At 39.0% G+C, this 18386-nt stretch overlaps 2 protein-coding genes and 1 long non-coding RNA gene across 3 annotated transcripts; all 3 read left to right on the forward strand.

Moving 5' to 3' along the window:
• Positions 1-777: 777 nt before the first annotated feature.
• On the forward strand, positions 778-4150 carry LOC128451043 (uncharacterized). The gene is made up of 6 exons (XM_053434809.1): positions 778-787; positions 3027-3239; positions 3335-3418; positions 3513-3617; positions 3699-3854; positions 3969-4150. Exons 1-6 carry the CDS (start codon positions 778-780, stop codon positions 4148-4150), a joined length of 750 nt encoding a protein of 249 aa, XP_053290784.1.
• Positions 4151-5111: 961 nt separating this feature from the next.
• On the forward strand, positions 5112-5594 carry LOC128451175 (uncharacterized). The gene is made up of 3 exons (XR_008340078.1): positions 5112-5231; positions 5364-5408; positions 5546-5594. It is a non-coding gene; the product is annotated as an uncharacterized LOC128451175 (long non-coding RNA).
• A 1495-nt stretch (positions 5595-7089) lies between these two features.
• LOC128451044 (cilia- and flagella-associated protein 251) lies at positions 7090-9964 on the forward strand. The gene is made up of 3 exons (XM_053434810.1): positions 7090-7225; positions 7302-8744; positions 9951-9964. The coding sequence occupies exons 1-3, from the start codon at positions 7090-7092 to the stop codon at positions 9962-9964; spliced, it is 1593 nt and encodes a 530-aa protein (XP_053290785.1).
• The last annotated feature ends 8422 nt before the right edge of the window (positions 9965-18386 follow it).

Raw genomic sequence — 18386 nt, forward strand, 5'->3', positions numbered from 1 at the left:
AAACAGAATACAAGAACATAAAAACAAAGTGACATGACAGACTCTGCACCAGGAGCCAAAGCAGGTACAGGCCGTGTTGTGTAGGTTTAATGTGTGTGCACAGTTTTCATCTGTGTTGTTGTTCATTCCTGATCCCGGTCACCAGTGTAGAGGGCAGATTACAGTGCCCCACCAGTAGGGGTGCCCGGTTCTGCCAACTGATCCTGCACACACCCCTGTTACCGCCAAAAAAGGCCTGGCAGAGCGGCTGGCGTGGGCTAAGAATAACCCTCCTTCTGGGGGGATACAGTTACCCTGAAGCCTCCATGTTCTCTGCTCTGACCTATACCCATGTGAGGCACCAATAACACAGGGTGGGATATTCTGTCTGCCCCCCCCTGTCACTCTCCCCTGCCCTGTGCTTAGCTTGGCTCTTTCCTCTCCTGCGTCGCCTTTCCTTTGCCCCACCGTCCCCGGACCCCCCGTCTGCCAAGCTGCCACACCGGCAGCTCCAAATTCTCAAAGTACTCCTGTAAACCTACATTTTGTATTTGGGGTTTCCATCTCCTTCCCTTTTTTTCGGTCCTTGGAGAAGTTCAACTGTCTGGATTACATGGATCCGGAAACAAGACTGTGATCAACAATGGGAATGGAATAATTTATAAAAAATACAGGGTTTTTTGTTTACTGACAAGTGGAAGCTGATTGGATTTACACTGTGATTTTTCTGTGACTTCTGCATATGGAGGCTTAGGCCCCAACTCAAAGGATTATACCTGAAACAGTTTCCATATCACCATGGCTGAAGGTAGGACTGCTACACCTTACCGCTCTGATATGCTGGGACATAATGCCTTGATAATATATGCTCCATCTCTAATAAATAAATGTCAATGTTTTGATAGGGCGCGTCCTCTTTGGAAAATGTGTTGAAAGCCGGTTGCTATAAATACAGGAGCTCATGTAGCCACAGTATTAGCGCCGCTCTCTTGTGACAGAACGCTGACCTCTGGGTTTTCAGCCAACTTATGTCAGAGTACAGAATAAGTATGGGGAAAAAATATACTTACCTCAAATTTAAATGTAGTGGTTCTGCAATAAAATATTCTGTATGACTGATAGATTATTGTGTGTGACCTTATTTGATTGTTTCATATTGATGCAGCAATGTTTATGTGACATTTTGCTGTTGTAGCTGATGAGGTGGAGTTGGTTTTGAGTGTTTCATAAATCCAGGGGTTGGGCCCTTCCAAATGGTCTGAAGATAAATCGTATTATTAAAGGGAGAGTACATATCTTGTATACACATCTGTTTGTAGTTTTTGGACTTTATTATGGGGTGAAATATTAAATAAATTTGACCTATTTGGGGCTAGAAACTGTCATTTCATTGAGACCATGTTAAAAGTTTGGAGGGAGTAGCTTTCAACTGAGAATGGAGCAACAATTCCCCCTTAAATTAAGCTAAATAGAAGTAAAAATAAATTTAAATGGATATAGTTAAGTTAAGTACAAGTGCAGTACGTGAGTGAGTTACTTTCCACCAAGGATTTAATTGTCCTGCTGTGTTTTGCATAACCTGATCAAACGATTGATATATAACCATATATATATATATATATATATATATATATATATATATATTGGATAACGAAGCTTCAGGCCTGGAATAAGCACAACACCTCCATCATGATTGTCCTTTATTATTAGTAAACCTCTGTGATGTCCATTCAGTATTCTTTAGTCGAGTGGAAATGTTATTTTTTAAGGATTTATAAATGAGGAAGTGACTCAGGAGGGAGGTATGCTCGGAGCTCATTCACAGTTGGAAGTTGTCTCTAACTCCCTGGCACCAGTTCAGCTCCAGTCCAGCACTTAATTAATGATGATGAGGCTGTCATGAAATGTGGTCACAGGCTTTATCCAGTGTTACTCGTGGGAATCAGGTGCAAATGTCTTTATAAAATGTATTAGATGAAACTGGGACAGCTGAGTTCTGCCTTTTCTGATCTGCAAGGTGACAAAATGTTGAAATCTCAGATGAATCTAATTCATATATTAGTTTACATGTATTTGGAACACACAGGAATATGATGCTATTCTATAAATGGACAAATTAGACACTGTGTTCCCCATGTTATGTTCAAATCCTTTGACCTGACATGAAGTATCCTCCACCTGCTGCAGTGTGAGAATTATCAGACTGGAGAAGTGCCTACGGAGGATCATTGTCTTTTTTGCGTAATAACTTCATTAAGTCATTAAAATAATTTTCTTACTGGGAAACAACCTCATGAAGAATTTGTTAATTAAATAATGGGGAAAGTACCAGTGGATACTTTTAGTCTCAGTCATCTAAATGCAGTAGATTGTATTACCAATTACCAAGATAGACACATTATATGTGCAAGTTCTGTTCATAAGTTTCTAAACATGGTTCTAAATCACTCTTCATTGAATACAATGATATAAAAATGTACAGTTTTGAGTTGGAACAATATGTTTGGAGCAAATCAAACAGATTTCAATATTTAAGAGTTAAAAACATCTAATGAGGATAAACTGGTAGCTACAGAAGATCCTTTGTTTTATTGTTAGACAATTGTGACCAAAATATATAAAAATTGTTCTGTGTGTGTGTGTGGGGGGGGGGGGATTTAACAGTGAAAAATTCAACTTGTGATGGATGCACTGTAACATTTGGTGTTTATGTAATATTATAAAAATGCATCCTGATATATTTGTTATAAGCTATATATTGGCACTGCACTTTTCCAATTCACTTATGCAAGAGCCATTCCTCTGTGAAATGATACTCAGCATCAACGTACATGCTATGATGTCATTAAGAACTTTATTGCTTAGTATTTGGTTTGTACTACGACATATCAAAGTGAGAACTGGGCTGAAAATACTGTTCAGTCCGAGTTTAAAAAAGACTTACAGTGTTGCAGCATTTGCATAGTAAGCAACAATACAAAGACCACATCCTGAAGATTCTAGTGTTGTTCAGAGTTCTTAAAGACACTTTGTCTTTTCACAAACAGGAAGCAAACCGGCCTCCCCCGCTTCAGCCACTGGGTCCAGTGGGTCCAGTGGAGCAGCGGCGCCACAGACGAGCTCTCTCAAGTCTAAAGGTGTGGGCCTCCTCAGGAAGGTGAAGGTGTCTGTAGAGCTGCTGATCGCTCTGGCCGCTCTGCTGTCCTGGGCGGCTGTAGGAGTGGTGATGTTTGACTTTGTGGAGTACAAGACTGTCCCAGGTAAGTGACACACACACACGCACACATACAAACATATCTCCTTTTTTGTATTTGCTCATCAGATATGAAGGATTATTGTGTGTTTGTGTTCTCAGACATTCAACAAATCATTACGGACCCTATGCAAGCTGTGAACGACGCTGTAGATGAAGTTTCCAGTCTGCTCAACAAATTTCAAGGTACAGAAGAAAAATTGGACACAGTTTGCTCATTGTTTTTTTTACAATTGAAAGCAAACATAGTAACACAGAACTCTCCTTTCTGGGCCTCCAGAATGTGCACCTGATTTAAGTGACCCCGCGTCTACTGCCGCTTATGTAGCTGAAGAAATATCGGACGCAAAAGATGGAATTGTTCGACACTTTTCAGACAAGGACGGTATGGCAACTCGCTCGTACTCAAAGAATCACCCACAGTTGACTTTGAATGTGACATAACCATGTCCCTCCAAACCCGCAGGGAACTTCTACCTCAGCTACGTCGACCCTGTGGTCATCGGACGACAGGTTTTCCATTCAACCAACGACTTCATGGGTGGAGTGGTGTGCTCCGTCAGGGAGTCACTGTGTGCTATTGTGGACACTCTATTCGATACTATATCGGGAATATCTGAAGGTATGTATTCCATGTTTTAATACTTCCAATCTGATTGCCTTCCCTGGTTCACATGCAAGTAAATGACATATACATATGTGTTAAAAAACTTGACAATCTTTTTGTGTTTCTCAGGAAAAATTGACCTTAGCTACATTGACCCTGTGCTGACAGGCAGAGGCGTCTTCAGTGTTATGATTGAGTTCATATGTGGAGTGGAGGATTACATCCAGAATGTGCTCTGTGCCATTTGGGACACTATTCTGGACGTGGTGAAAGGTAATTACTCTCCCTGTTTAACAGCTGCAATTGCTTAACGTCTTAAAATGACTAATAACACAATACACTGCATTGATTTTTCACACCAGTCCTTAGTATTTGTTGTTTTATTTGTTTTCCTTCACAGGAACCACCGACATCAGCTTCATGGATCCTGTGTCCGTTGGCAGAAACGTCTTCAGTGTGACTAACGACACTTTCAGTGGAATAGTGAGCTACGTCCAAGACGTACTCTGTTCCATCATAGACAGCACACTGGATATTATAAAAGGTACCTGCCCCATATTTAAACTTTGTATTGTTTACATGTCATATTATCATGTTTCTAATAATTTAATCCTTTTGTCTTACCTATGTGTATTCATTACTTAATCAGCATTGATACTAAATATAACTGATAGCCTGTGTTTTGGATGAGTAACAATGTAATTTATATAGACATGGAAAAAATGACAGCACTCAAGGGCGAGCTCAAATCATTTTGATCGCCCTCTGGTGGCTGACTGCAGTAAAGGTCATAAAACCCTGCGTCTTCTGTGTTAGCAGATGGGACATGGGCCGAAATAAAAAGTCAAATTTCAATTTGGAGTCGCAGTATACATCCAGGATGTGCTCTGTACAATCATGGATGTAATACTGGACACATTAGAAGATATCCATATTGATTTTTAAACTTTCCCTAATCTGTGACCCATCTCAACGTATACACTGCTGTAGCGTGCTAGTTGCTGTCTACACAATATTCACGAGACTAAACTGTTTTGACGTCTCTGTGGGTCAGACGTCCAGCAGGCTGTGGGATTCAGTCCCATGTCGGTTCTGAAGACGACTGCAGAAATCACCAAAGAACAGATTAACATGCTTGTGAGCTATATCTCCACGATGGTGTTCCGTGATGAAGGTCGGTACCATCTACTTCTAAAGTAATGCCGACATTTCTGGAATTAAAGACATAGATAAGTATGATTAAGCTAGCTGTGCGGTGTGCAGATTTTTCAGGGATCGTGTCTGAAGTTTCCATCGACCCCATGAAAGTTGTGGAAGACGCCGTGTTGGAGTTCGCAGACAAGAAAGATTTGTTCGTGGCTTACATGTCAAGCATGCTTGTTGGGGATCAAGGTAGGGTTTCTCATTTAGCTGTATACTATAATATTCTGTCTCAAATTCTATATATAGGCTATGATTTAAAAAATTCACAATATTAAAATGTATACTGACACCTCTTGGGCATAATTTCTTCTCTTGCTCCAGGTGAACCTGTGGCCACGCCCAGTGTAAATGTAGTAACTGAAGAAGGTTTCTTTTGTTTATTATTACAGCATTAGTACATTTTCAAACATAGTATTAACCTGTTACTGTTTTGCAATATTATTATACACTAATTCACCATTAAAAGTCACCGTTACTAACACGTGTGTGTCTCTTTTGTTTAGATGAAACGGTAGCTTCTCCATCCGATATAACTTTGGTGAGAAAAAAAGGTAAGAACTGGACTTTATTGAATTATTAAATCCAATCGTATTTCAATATTCAAGCCATTTAATTATATTTTTGACACGTAGGAGTATTTCTGCCACCTATGGAAAAAGGTAAGAACATGTTTGAAACTGTGTTTTTGTACAATGTGTATTGTGTGTTGCCAGCAGATAGTTTGCATAGACCTGTCGTGTCTGTCCTCCGTCTTATCGTGTGGCCTTTCATGCATGAGGATTTTGACAATATGTCATGTTCCATAAAACCTCCTTTCAAACTCCATCACTGCCCATTATATTATGGCATGAACAAACATACTTGATAACCACTGTCAATTTTTGATCTCAATAAACGTCTGTTTGCAACCGAGTTGTTATGCTGCGTCCGTGTCTCTCCCTCAGCTTGTCTCACTGAAACTGAATTCATGGGTTTTGCCATTAAGTTGTTTTCCTTCATATAATCATATGTTTTGTGTCCTATGCTTGAAAAACTGGAAATAATTTGTAATATTGCACATGTATATTTATCTAATTTGTGTGTTTTGAAGTTGCAGTCCTCTGCTGCCCTCCTCTGCATTTTTCAAGCATCTTCTGTACAACGGAACGACTGACAACTGTATTTCTACTTTTTAAACATCTGTAACACACAGTGTGTGTGTGTGTATCTTGATTGTTTGTACTGGATGTCATGCGGCTGTGTGTGAAATACTTTTATCTTTGCATGAATCATACAGGTTTACACCACATCTGAAAAGTGAGCAATGACAATATAATTAATTTTTGCCATGTTTGGTGTTGGCATTTTCTGGTGTTCAATTGGGAGGGAAACTGTCAAAAGAATATATTCCTGTAAATATTCCATATTTTCTTATGGTCAATAAATCCCATGAAAAGACGCAAACCAACAAGGAGCTGATCCCACTAAGTATTGTCGGTGTAACCAAAGCCTGATTCCAGAAATACATGGTGAATGGACTAAATTCATGAAGCATTTTAAGTTTTAATAACCACTCAAAGTGCCACACTACACATCCACAGACTCTCTATATGGACCAGGCTGAAATTAGGGTTCAGGGTCTCAGGGTTCTTCCAAATGAAAACAGGGGGAACCAGGGATCGAACCACTGAATGGTTAGGTTGGTGGATGATGGGCTCTACCTCCCGCCTTAGTCAAATTGGGAAAATCTTTAACTGCACCGATCAATACATTCACATCATACATTATCTCAAGGTACTTTTTCATATTAAGGTCCTTACAACGAAGAGAGACCCAACAGATCCGATCAAGCACTTGGTGACTTGGGAGAGGAAAGACTCTCTTTGTGCATGTGGTGTAAACTGTATGATGTAATGAATGGTTTCTGTCGTCATTCTTCCCATTTCACTTCATCAAATTACCTTTGTACCTTGAAATTTGTTTGGATCTGCATTTCCAAGAGAAATGCCAAAGATACGACTTTCAGATTTGAGAGATGACACAGTTTGATGATACAGTTACAGAGATTATGCAAGCGGCAAAAGATGAGGCTGCTCCCGCACAAATAGATGAAGACTCAAATACTGAGGAGGAGGAGGAGGAGGCTGAAGTTCCCACTGACGCTGCCAGTGAGACAGATGTGCATGAGGAAGAGGAAGATGATGGTATTTCACATGGTTTTTCTTAAATAGTCACATTCATTAGGCATAGGCACTAAATTTCTTACTGTCACATCACCAGTGAAACATGTCGACCTCGAAGAAACAGAACAAAAGCTACCATTGGAAGATGAGGCCGTCATTGATAATGATGAGGAGGAGGAAGAGACAGAGGAGAAGGAAGCACAGGTGAAGGAGGAGGAGATTGTAGAGGGGGAAGGCGAAGAAAAGGCTGACGACTTAAAAGCAGTGGAAGATGAAGGAGAACAAGAGAACATGAATACAGTGATGGTTGACAACAAAGAGGAGGAGAAGCAGGAGGAACCAAAAACAGAGGAAGTGGTAGAGGATGAAGATGAGGAGGAGGAGGACGAAGAGGAAGTCAAAACTGAAACTTTGGAAGTAGAGGAGGAGGCCAAAACTGAGGATTTGGAAGATGATGAAGAGGAGGCCAAAACTGTAGATTTGGAAGATGATGAAGAAGAGGAGGCCAAAAATGAAGATTTGGAAGAAGAGACCAAAACTGAAGTTCTGGAAGACAGGGGGGAGGCGAACACTGAAATTCTAGAAGAAGAAGAGGCAAAAACTGAAGTTCTGGAAGGAGAGGAGGACGAGGGGGCCAAGACTGAAGTTCTAGAAGATGAGGGAGGGACCAAAACTGATGTTCTGGAAGAAGAGGAGGAGGCCGAAACTGAAGTTCTGAAAGAAGAAGAGGAGTCAAAAACTGAAGATTTGGAAGATGATGAAGAGGAGGCCAAAAATGAAGATTTAGAAGATGATGAAGAGGAGGAGGCCAAAAATGAAGATTTGGAAGAAGAGACCAAAACTGAAGTTCTGGAAGAAGAAGAGGAGTCAAAAACTGAAGATTCGGAAGAAGAAGATGAGGAGGAGGAGAAGGCCAAAACTAACATTTTGGAGGAAGAAGTGGAGGAGGAGGCCAAAACTGAAGATTTGTTAGAAGATGAAGAGGAGGAGGCAAATAATACAAAAACTGAGGAGCTTCCAGAAGAAGCTGGAGAGGTAGAGAAGGAGGAGGAGGAGGATGAGGAGGAGGAGAAGAGCAAAACTAAGCAAGATTTAGTGGAAGATGAGGAGGAAATAATTGAAAAAGACACTAAAGAGGAGGAAACTGTAAATATTGATCTGCATGAGGATGAAGATAGAGATGAAGAAAACATTGATTTAATGAACACTAAGCTAGAAATAGAAGGCGATGAAGCTCCAGAGGAGGAAGGAGATAAGCATGACGAAACAGAAGCTGAGGACGAAGATCCTAAAACTCTGTCGGCTGAAAAACTCAGCAACGTCAGCGTTGTACCTGAATCCGATGATGAAGACGATAGCACTTTTCCTTCTGGCCATGAGGAAGACAAATACTCCGACGTCATCGACGACGAAAACAGTGAGAAGAGTAAAGCTGAAGCTAAAGGAAGGAGGAAACATCTCGTTTCCTTTGAGAGGATCCGAGGAGTCCGATCCAGAGCTGCTCACAAAGACGAAGAGCAACTCCACAAACATGACAAAGGTACAAAACTCACCGTCATCATCATAATCATCACACATCTTTCAACATTGTTTTCATTATCAGAGAATGAAAATGTTTCTGAATGACGAGTGTGTTAAATGTGCAGTAACGTGGGCGGTCAAACAAACTGAATGTCTTTCATTGAACAGGTACTTGTTCAGTTATTCGTGTCACATGTCTCGTAGTCTTCTTTCATTTCCGTGAGTTTTTTACTAACATGACTGTTTTAATCACTACAGGTAAAAACTTTAGTTGAAATATGTTTAAAACCTGCGTTTCCAGTAGCCACAGATCACATTGTGTTTAGCTTAGCTTAGCACAAACTGGGTAACAGTTTGAAGGCTTTTTTTTAACAATACATGTTGATTAATGGGTTGCTACCTGTGTTAGCATTAGCTGTAACGTTAACTAGCACACTGTTTGTGGAGAGTGCTGTGTACTAGCACCCTCTACACTTTATAGTGCCTCATAACTGAAGACATTGGGAAACGACCTAAAAGAGCAAGAGAAGTCAAGAAGCTACATGAAAAAAAAAGGAAATAAAGAAAACTTCTAAAAGAGGAAAAGGAAGTTGAGAAACCCTCTAAAGAACAGAAAGTATTTATGTATATTATACAGTAGACCTGTTATGGTTGGTGGAACCCTTATATTTAACAATATACTTTTTAGGAATCATAGCTTTAGTCAGTTGCTCTCAAATTCACTCAAAGTCAACTAAGTTTTGATTTATCTCTCGTCTGAAAAATAGATTTGTGTGCCTGACCAATCTAGGACACAGCAATACACTGATGCTGTTCTTCTCATTAAGAGAGACAACGATTTCCCAAAACACTAGTGTGTGCGTTTTTTATTATACCCCATACTGATAAGGAAATAAAAATGGACCCAATAAGGTCAAGTTAGTTTTATTTATATCAGAAACTCTTTTTGAGTCGGGTGCTAACAGCTGTGAGGAAAGAGGATCCGAGTTCAGGACCTGTGAGTTCAAGCTCCTTCAACATTTTCTTTTTCGATGACTCAGTAAAGACAAATCTATTTCCTGAAGCGCTAATTATGTACTTAAGTGTTCCTCCTTCAAACAGTCATTGCTGTTTGTCAATGCAGGGAGATAGTACAGCTCTACTGTAGAGCAGCTAGATGGAGCTAATAGGCTGAGGAATAAAGTGGATAGCTCAACGTGTTGTGTCCTATCTGCCCTCTTGATAGTTGGCCTAGAGTAAGTCAGGGTAATAACTGCATAACATTATTAAGTACATCCCCGCAATACTGATTTAAAACTCAAGTCTGATTGTTTGAACAATTTAACAAAGTTTGTGGTGTGTTTAATGCTGTTGTGCTTCTAGTGCTTATGCAAGCATGATTATTTGGTATTAGTCATTATGATGATAGTACTGGTCTGACACTTGTCACTGTCACTGTGTCATTTTCTACATATGTTTGTATGATGAACTTTAGTTCTTTGCACATTCTATACTACACTTTCCCCCCAAATTAATTCAATACATCCAAATGTTGCTTTTAAATTTAGTGATCGGTATTATTCAGTTTGTAGTTTTGCTTAAATGGGAATTTATTGCTGTATACAGACCTAAAATCCACAGAACCTGAGGAGGAGAAAAAAGACATGGGAGCCAAACGTGACGAAACTATAGACAAAATAAAAGAGGAAAAGCCAAAGAAGGAGATCAAACCTGAAGTAAAAACCACTGAGACTAAATCAGAGAAGACTGAAGGTAATCACAACTTATTTTCAAAATTATCAGAAGTATGAAATATGCTGTTGAAAACTGGGTATTTGAAAATATTTGAATAAACAAGCTCTGAAATATGCCCCAATATAGCTATATTTAACTTCACTGTATACAGAACATAGTGATAATACTGTTCACCATAAATTACTACATACACAGAACTGTTTCAGCATAACATTTAACAACAGTCACAGGTGACCTTGTCAAGTTTTAGGTCTGCTCTACCTCTACGTCAGTTTTAGAGATGTTACAATACATGAAAACTGACTCTTGATTGCTTTCAGAAGAAGGGTTCATAAAGGAGCCTCCCAAAGAAGAGAAGGAAGTAAAGAAACCACCTAAAGAAGAAAAGGAAGGTATGAAACCATCCAAAGAAGATAGAGTGAAGAAACCTTCCAAAGAAAAGAAAGAAGCGAGAAAACCTTCAAAAGAAAAGGAAGAAGTAAAGAAACAACCCCAAAAAGAGAAAGAGGCCAAAAAACTGCACAAAAAAGAAAAAGAAATCCAGAAATCAGCTAAAGGGGAGAAGGAAGCTGATAAACCCTCTAAAGAAAAGAGAGAAATAAAGCAAACTCTTAAAGAAGAGAGAGAGGTGGATATGCCTCCTAAAGAAGAGAAACAGGTGAAGACACCCCCTACAGAGGAGAAAGAAGTCAAGAAACCCGCTGAAGAAGAGAAAGAGGTGAAGAAACAATCTAAAGATGAGAAAGAGGTGAAGACGCCTCCCAAAGAAGAGACAGAAATCAAGAAACCATCTAAAGAGAAAGAAATCAAAAAAACAATTAAAGAAGACAAGGAGGTGAAAACACCTCCTAAAGAAGAGAAAGAAGTCAAGAAACCATCTAAGGAAGAGAAGGAGGTGAAGAAACCATCTACAGCAGAGAAAGAGGTAAAGAAGCCCCCTAAAGAAGAGAAAGAGGTGAAGAAACCATCTAAAGAAGAGCAAGAGGTGAAGAAACCATCTAAAGAAGAGAAAGAAGTCAAGAAATCATCTAAAGAAGAGCAAGAGGTGAAGAAACCATCTAAAGAAGAGAAAGAAGTCAAGAAATCATCTAAAGAAGAGAGAGAGGTGAAGATTCCTCCTAAAGAAGAGCAAGAGGTGAAGAAACCATCTAAAGAAGAGAAAGAGGTAAAGAAGCATCCTAAAGAAGAGAAGAAGCTGAAGCAATCATCTAAGGATGATAAAGAAGTGAAGAAGCCTCCTAAAGAAGAGAAAGAAGTCAAGAAATCACCTAAAGAAGAGAAAGAAGTGAATAAACCATCTAGAAAAGAGAAAGAGGTAAAGAAGCATCCTAAAGAAGAGAAGAAGCTGAAGCAATCATCTAAGGAAGATAAGGAGGTGAAGAACCCTCCTAAAGAAGAGAAAGAGGTGAAGAAATCTTCTAAAGGAGAGAAAGAAGTGAAGACGCCTCCTAAAAAAGAGCAAGAGGTAAAGAAACCATCCAATGAAGAGAAAGAGGTGAAGACGCCTCCTAAAGAAGAGAAGGAGGTGAAGACACCATCTAAAGAAGAGAAAGAGCTGAAGACGCCTCCTAAAAAAGAAAAAGAGGTAAAAACACCATCTAAAGAAGAGAAAGAGGTGAAGACGCCTCCTAAAGAAGAGAAGGTGGTGAAGAAACCATCTGAAGAAGTGAAAGAGGAGAAGACGCCTCCTAAAGAAGAGAAGGTGGTGAAGAAACCATCTGAAGAAGTGAAAGAGGTGAAGATACCTCCTAAAAAAGACAAAGAGGTAAAGAAACCATCTAAAAAAGAGAAAGAGGTAACAAAACCATCCAAAGAAGAGAAAGAGGTCACAAAACCATCTAAAGAAGAGAAAGAGGTGAAGAAACAATCAAAAGAAGAGAAAGAGGTGAGGATGCCTCCTAAAGAAGAGAAGGAAGTGAAGAAACCATCTAAAGAAGAGAAAGAGCTGAAGACGCCTCCTAAAAAAGAAAATGAGGTAAAAACACCATCTAAAGAAGAGAAAGAGGTGAAGACGCCTCCTAAAGAAGAGAAGATGGTGAAGAAACCATCTGAAGAAGTGAAAGAGGTGAAGACGCCTCCTAAAGAAGAGAAGGTGGTGAAGAAACCATCTGAAGAAGTGAAAGAGGTGAAGATACCTCCTAAAAAAGACAAAGAGGTAAAGAAACCATCTAAAAAAGAGAAAGAGGAAACAAAACCATCCAAAGAAGAGAAAGAGGTGACGAAACCATCCAAAGAAGAGAAAGAGGTGAAGACGCCTCCTAAAGAAGAGAAGGAGGTGAAGACACCATCTAAAGAAGAGAAAAAGGTGAAGATGCCTCCTAAAGAAGAGAAGGAAGTGAAGAAACCATCTAAAGAGAAAGAGCTGAAGACGCCTCCTAAAAAAGAAAATGAGGTAAAAACACCATCTAAAGAAGAGAAAGAGGTGAAGACGCCTCCTAAGGAAGACAAAGAGGTAAAGAAACCATCTAAAAAAGAGAAAGAGGTAAAGACGCCTCCTAAAAAAGAGCAAGAGCTAAAGAAACCATCCAATGAAGAGAAAGAGGTGAAGATGCCTCCTAAAGAAGAGAAGGAGGTGAAGACATCATCTAAAGAAGAGAAAGAGGTAAAGATGCCTCCTAAAGAACAGAAGGAGGTGAAGAAACCATCTAAAGAAGAGAAAGAGCTGAAGACGCCTCCTAAAAAAGAAAAAGAGGTAAAGACACCATCTAAAGAAGAGAAAGAGGTGAAGATGCCTCCTAAAGAAGAGGAGGAGGTAAAGACACCAGCTAAAGAACAAAAAGAGGTAAAGATGCCTCCTAAAGAACAGAAGGAGGTGAAGAAACCATCTAAAGAAGAGAAAGAGCTGAAGACGCCTCCTAAAAAAGAAAAAGAGGTAAAGACACCATCTAAAGAAGAGAAAGAGGTGAAGAGGCCTCCTAAAGAAGAGGAGGAGGTAAAGACACCATCTAAAGAACAAAAAGAGGTGAAGATGCCTCCTAAAGAAGAGAAGAAGGTGAAGACCCCATCTAAAGAAGAGAAAGAGGTGAAGATGCCTCCTAAAGAAGAGAAGGAGGTGAAGAAACCATCTAAAAAAGACAAAGAGGTGAAAACACCTCCTAAAGAAGAGAAGGAGGTGAAGAAACCATCTAAAGAAGTGAAAGAGGTGAAGACACCTCAATCACCCAAAGTAGAGAAAGAGGTGAAGAAGCTTTCTAAAAAAGACAAAGAGGTGAATAAGCCTGCTAAAGAAGAAAAAGAGGTAAAGAAACCACCTAAAGAAGAGAAAGAGGCGGAGACCCCTCCTGAAAAAGAGAAAGAGGTAAGGAAACCATCTAAAGAAGAGAAAGAAGTCCAGAAATCCACTAAAGAAGAGAAGGAGGTGAAGAAACCATCTAGAGAAGAGAAAGAGGTGAAGGAATCACTTAAAGAAGAGAGGGGGGTAAACAAAACATCTAAAGAAGAGAAAGAGGTAAAGAAACCACATAAAATAGAGAAAGAGGTGAAGATGCCTCCTAAAGAAGAGAAGGGGGTAAAGAAACCAGCTAAAGAAGAGATAGAGTTGAAGACGCCTCCCAAAGAAGAGAAAGGAGTCAAGAGACCATCCAAAGAAGAGAAAGAGGTTAATAAACCATCCAAAGAAGAGAAAGAGGTGAAGATGCCTCCTAACAAAGGGAAAGTGTTGAAGAAACCATCAAAAGAAGAAAAAGAGGTGAAGACCCCTCCCAAAGTAGAGAAAGAGGTAAAGATGCCTCCTAAAGAAGAGAAAGAAGTCCTGAAGCTTCATAAAGAAGAGAAAGAGCAGAAGAAACCATCTAAAGAAGAAAAAGAGGTGAACACACCTCCTAAAGAAGAGAAAGAGGTTGTCAAACCATCTAAAAAAGAGAAAGAAGTGAAGACGCCTCCTAAAGAAGAGATAGAGGTAAAGAAACCATCTAAAAAAGAAAAAGAGGTGAAGAAACCATCTAAAGAAGAGAAAGAGGTGAAGACCCCTCCTAAAGAGGAGAAAGAAGTCAAAAAAACATCTAAAGACGAGAAAGAAGTCAAGAAACCCTCTAAAGAAGAGAAAGAAGTCAAGAAACCATCTAAAGAAGAGAAAAAGGTAAAGAAGCCTCCTAAGGAAGAGAAAGAAGTGAAGATACCACCTAGAAAAGAGAAAGAAGTTGAGAAACCATCTATAAAAGAGAAAGAGGTGGAAAAGTCTCAGAAAGAAAAAAAAGAGGGGGTGAAGCCTCCCAAAGAAGAGAAAGAGTTTAAGTCTTCGATGGAAAGGAAAGAAGTGAAGAAACCATCTGAGGAGGCGAAGGAGATCAAGAAACCTACAAAAGAGAAGAAAGAAGACAAAGAAGTTGTCGAGAAGAGAGACACAGATACAGGTACATATCGTAAAGGCCAACGAAGGATTTACACAATGTACTGATCCACTGACTCCTTTGTGACTTTGTGAGGCTCTACCTCACAGTGGTACTCTAAGAAAAACTCACATCACCATTAGGACATGGTGACCTTTAACTGGTATAAACTGCACCATCTCAGTTTAGTATGTTAGTAGTATGAATGCTGACATGTGCTAGTGAGCAGAAAACCTAAAGTTTAAACTGAAATGGTGACCTGCTAATGGCAAGAGATACATTTTGGGGAATCACAGAAATTTTCCATTTCATTCTTAAAGGATCATGAATGTCTGCACCAAATTTCATTGCAATCCGTTGATATTATCATAAATAAACAATACAGTCACTATACATAAACAGTTCTCATAACAGGATGTTTGTGATTACTTACAGAAGAATGAAGGTCTTTTGGCTGTACAATATGAAACTTATAAATTTGCTTTTCCTTTTTATTTCAGACGCCAGACGCAGAAGGGCTACAAGTAGAATTAGCGTAGTCAAGACAGAAGTTGAATCTGTCCTGAAGAGGGAACATCTTAATGTTACAAAAGCAGGTGAGAAAGAATGCCAAAGTTTGGGCCACTTTGAAGTTTAACCAGTTTGTCCAGTGTATTCATGGCCCATCAGAGTCATGCATTGGTTACATGGTAAACACAACAAGTGACTGCTGTTAGGATCCTGTTTCCGACACTAAGTGTGACCTTCAGATGGCATCGTTCTCTTCCCTAAATCAAGTTTTAGTTTCAACGCTGTAATGTCTTCACTCCACTGATGGGGGCGCCGAATCAATAAAATACCTCCACACAGAGCCTGTTTCGTCATCGAGGTATGACTTGTCTCTATTCGCGCCAAGAACTCATCAGAATGGAAGGTTGCCAAGGTTCAGTCACAATTATTAGATAAGAATAACTTCTGAGACATAATTGAATGGAGATCAAATTCTTGAAATAGTTTGCACTGAACAACGCCCGAGTGGGATAGAATTAACTCTGTGTTGTCTTTTCAGCTGCAGAACCCAGGAGGATTATAAAGGTGGTGAGAGCTGTTCAAAGACAAATCGTTCCTATCCTGAAAAAGGAACATATGAATGTCACTCAGTCAGGTCAGTACCAGGCCACAACCACAGTGTGTATTAACTGAAGGTACAGTGTGTAGAGTCATAAAAAATACTAATTCTGACTTCAAATGCACATCAAATTTTTGTTTGAAGCCTGAGTGGATGTGGAGCTTATCACCACCACCAGGTGTTTGTGTTGTTCAGAGGGCATGTCCCAGCCTGCCATCATAAAGCTGTCATAAAGCTAATCATGAAATGCAGACAGTTATCTTAGCCAAAAGGCTGCTGTCTCATCTCAAAGCCCTGGCATGTTTTTTTGGACTGGGAATTAATAATTTAATTAAGATGCTCAGAGCACATGATCTGACACTTTTCTTTCATGCTTTAGGAGACAGATTGCATCAATTCACAGAATCCTGAACCCTGTTTTGGGGACCATACAAACGTGTTGCTTCTGCATCTGACTGCACATTGTTACATTACAGTAGATGCTGGTCTGAGGCCATGAAGATGTAACATATATTTTTGTTAATTTAATAATTTCCCCCAATCACAGAGGTGAAAGCCAAACCAGAATCTGCAAAGAAAGGTATAAACATAATTTGAAAAATTCTTGTATACATGCTCTATAATTAATCAATCTAATTTATTCTATTGTTATACCATTATGCCATTTTCTAGTTTTAAATTATTTACTTACTTTACTATTACTTGTTTTTAATGTGGATACACAAACATTGATACACACTATAAACTATTATAATTATAAACTGAACTCAAAAAAAATTCTGTCAATTTTCCACCAGTGGCAGCTCCCAAGGAGCCCAAGATGGAAACAAAGCCCAAAATCAAAACTAAACCTGTACAACCAGGTAATGCAAACATTCAAGGTGATTTTAACAACTGATAAGACTGTTCAGCTGTGGTCGTAAACATAAAGACCTCTTGTGCCAATCCACAGATATCGCTGCAGTGAAGAAACAAGAAAAGACAACTCCTGCAAAGAAAGGTGGGATTGATTTAAAAAGAAAAGGCCTCATGAAGGATGCAGAATGAAAATTAAGAATTTGTACTTAGTAAGAATAATTACACTGTATAAGGGGATGTTTCTGAAAAAAACTCAAATCCAGACGTTAAGATAGATGGAGAGCTGATTATCAGACATCATACTACTCCTGTTACATTGTTTGACTTGTGATTTTATTTGTTTGTACCAGTCACGTTTCATTTAGATGCTGAAATAACCAAAGAAAAGACCACAGCTTCAAAGAAGGGTACATTTACTGTGCAGCTCTACAATACACAGTAACCCCACACTTTTTACAGTTTCACTGCACCACGTTCCTAAAATAGAGATTAATATCCGTATTATATCCGTATATGTTTGATAACACATTTTAATGAAGGCTGCTCTTGAAAATTTGATTAATTGTTTTTTGAAACCTGAGACTAACGTTGTGCTTTGTGACACAGAAGTTCCAAAGGAGAAGGCCAAAGCAGCTCCTGTCAAAAAAGGTGACGTTCACATCAGTTGATAGTTAACTTCCCGCCGATTATTTGATCATGAAATAGCTAAACTATTAATTGCCATAATAGGACGAGTATTTGCTTAATGTAACTTTGTGCATTTGACACACAGATGTTGCTGCTTCAAAAGAAAAGGCCAAACCAATCATTGTGAAAAAAGGTAAGACAGCTGCAAATAACTAACACATACACCTTGAACTACAATTAGATTTTAGTGTCATTTATTCTAAATTTTGTATTGACAGAACAAGAAGGTGCTTCCAGAAATGCCTCCCTGGTAAGAGAGACAGTCAAGATAGAGCCTATGAAGAAAGGTGAGTTAATTTTATTTCATATTTTATTGGCTTTTTTTAGACTTAAACGTACTTACATTTTTTGTTCTCTTTTTGTTTTCAGGGCTCAAGGAACCAAAAGAGAGGCCATTTGATGTTTCCTTTACAGCTGAGGTTTCTAAACAGAAGCCCAAACCAGTTGTACCAAAGAGAGGTAAGACTGAATTATTTCCTATCACTGTTTCAGTGTCACTGTGATTTTTACAAACATAAAATCTCTTCAATAGAACCTGCTCCTCTCAAGACAAAAGCAGCCCCAGTGGTCAAAGGTAAAACAACACCTATTGTTTTTATGTTCACGATTAAATAATAAATCTATATATTTTCACACTGATCCATTATTTCTTACAGAGGCAGAAGCACCACACAGAAATGTGTCTCTCTCAAAGGAGAAGGTGAAGGTGGTGCCACTGAAGAAAGGTACATCATCTTTTTGTTTGCACAAACTTTAGTCAAAATTATTTTTGTATTCAAACCAGTATGATTGTGTTATTTTTAAGTATCAAATATCTTATTTTCTGTTATTTTCTGTGTTTTAGTGCCTGTAACTCCAAAAGAAAAAGTTAAACCAGCCGAAACAAAAAAAGGTAGTTACAGTGATTTAACATCTTTACTGCTTGTTATATCATCACAGCATTTTT

The sequence above is a fragment of the Pleuronectes platessa genome, chromosome 11 (genome assembly GCF_947347685.1).
Source record: "Pleuronectes platessa chromosome 11, fPlePla1.1, whole genome shotgun sequence".
Classification (NCBI taxonomy): Eukaryota; Metazoa; Chordata; class Actinopteri; order Pleuronectiformes; family Pleuronectidae; genus Pleuronectes; species Pleuronectes platessa.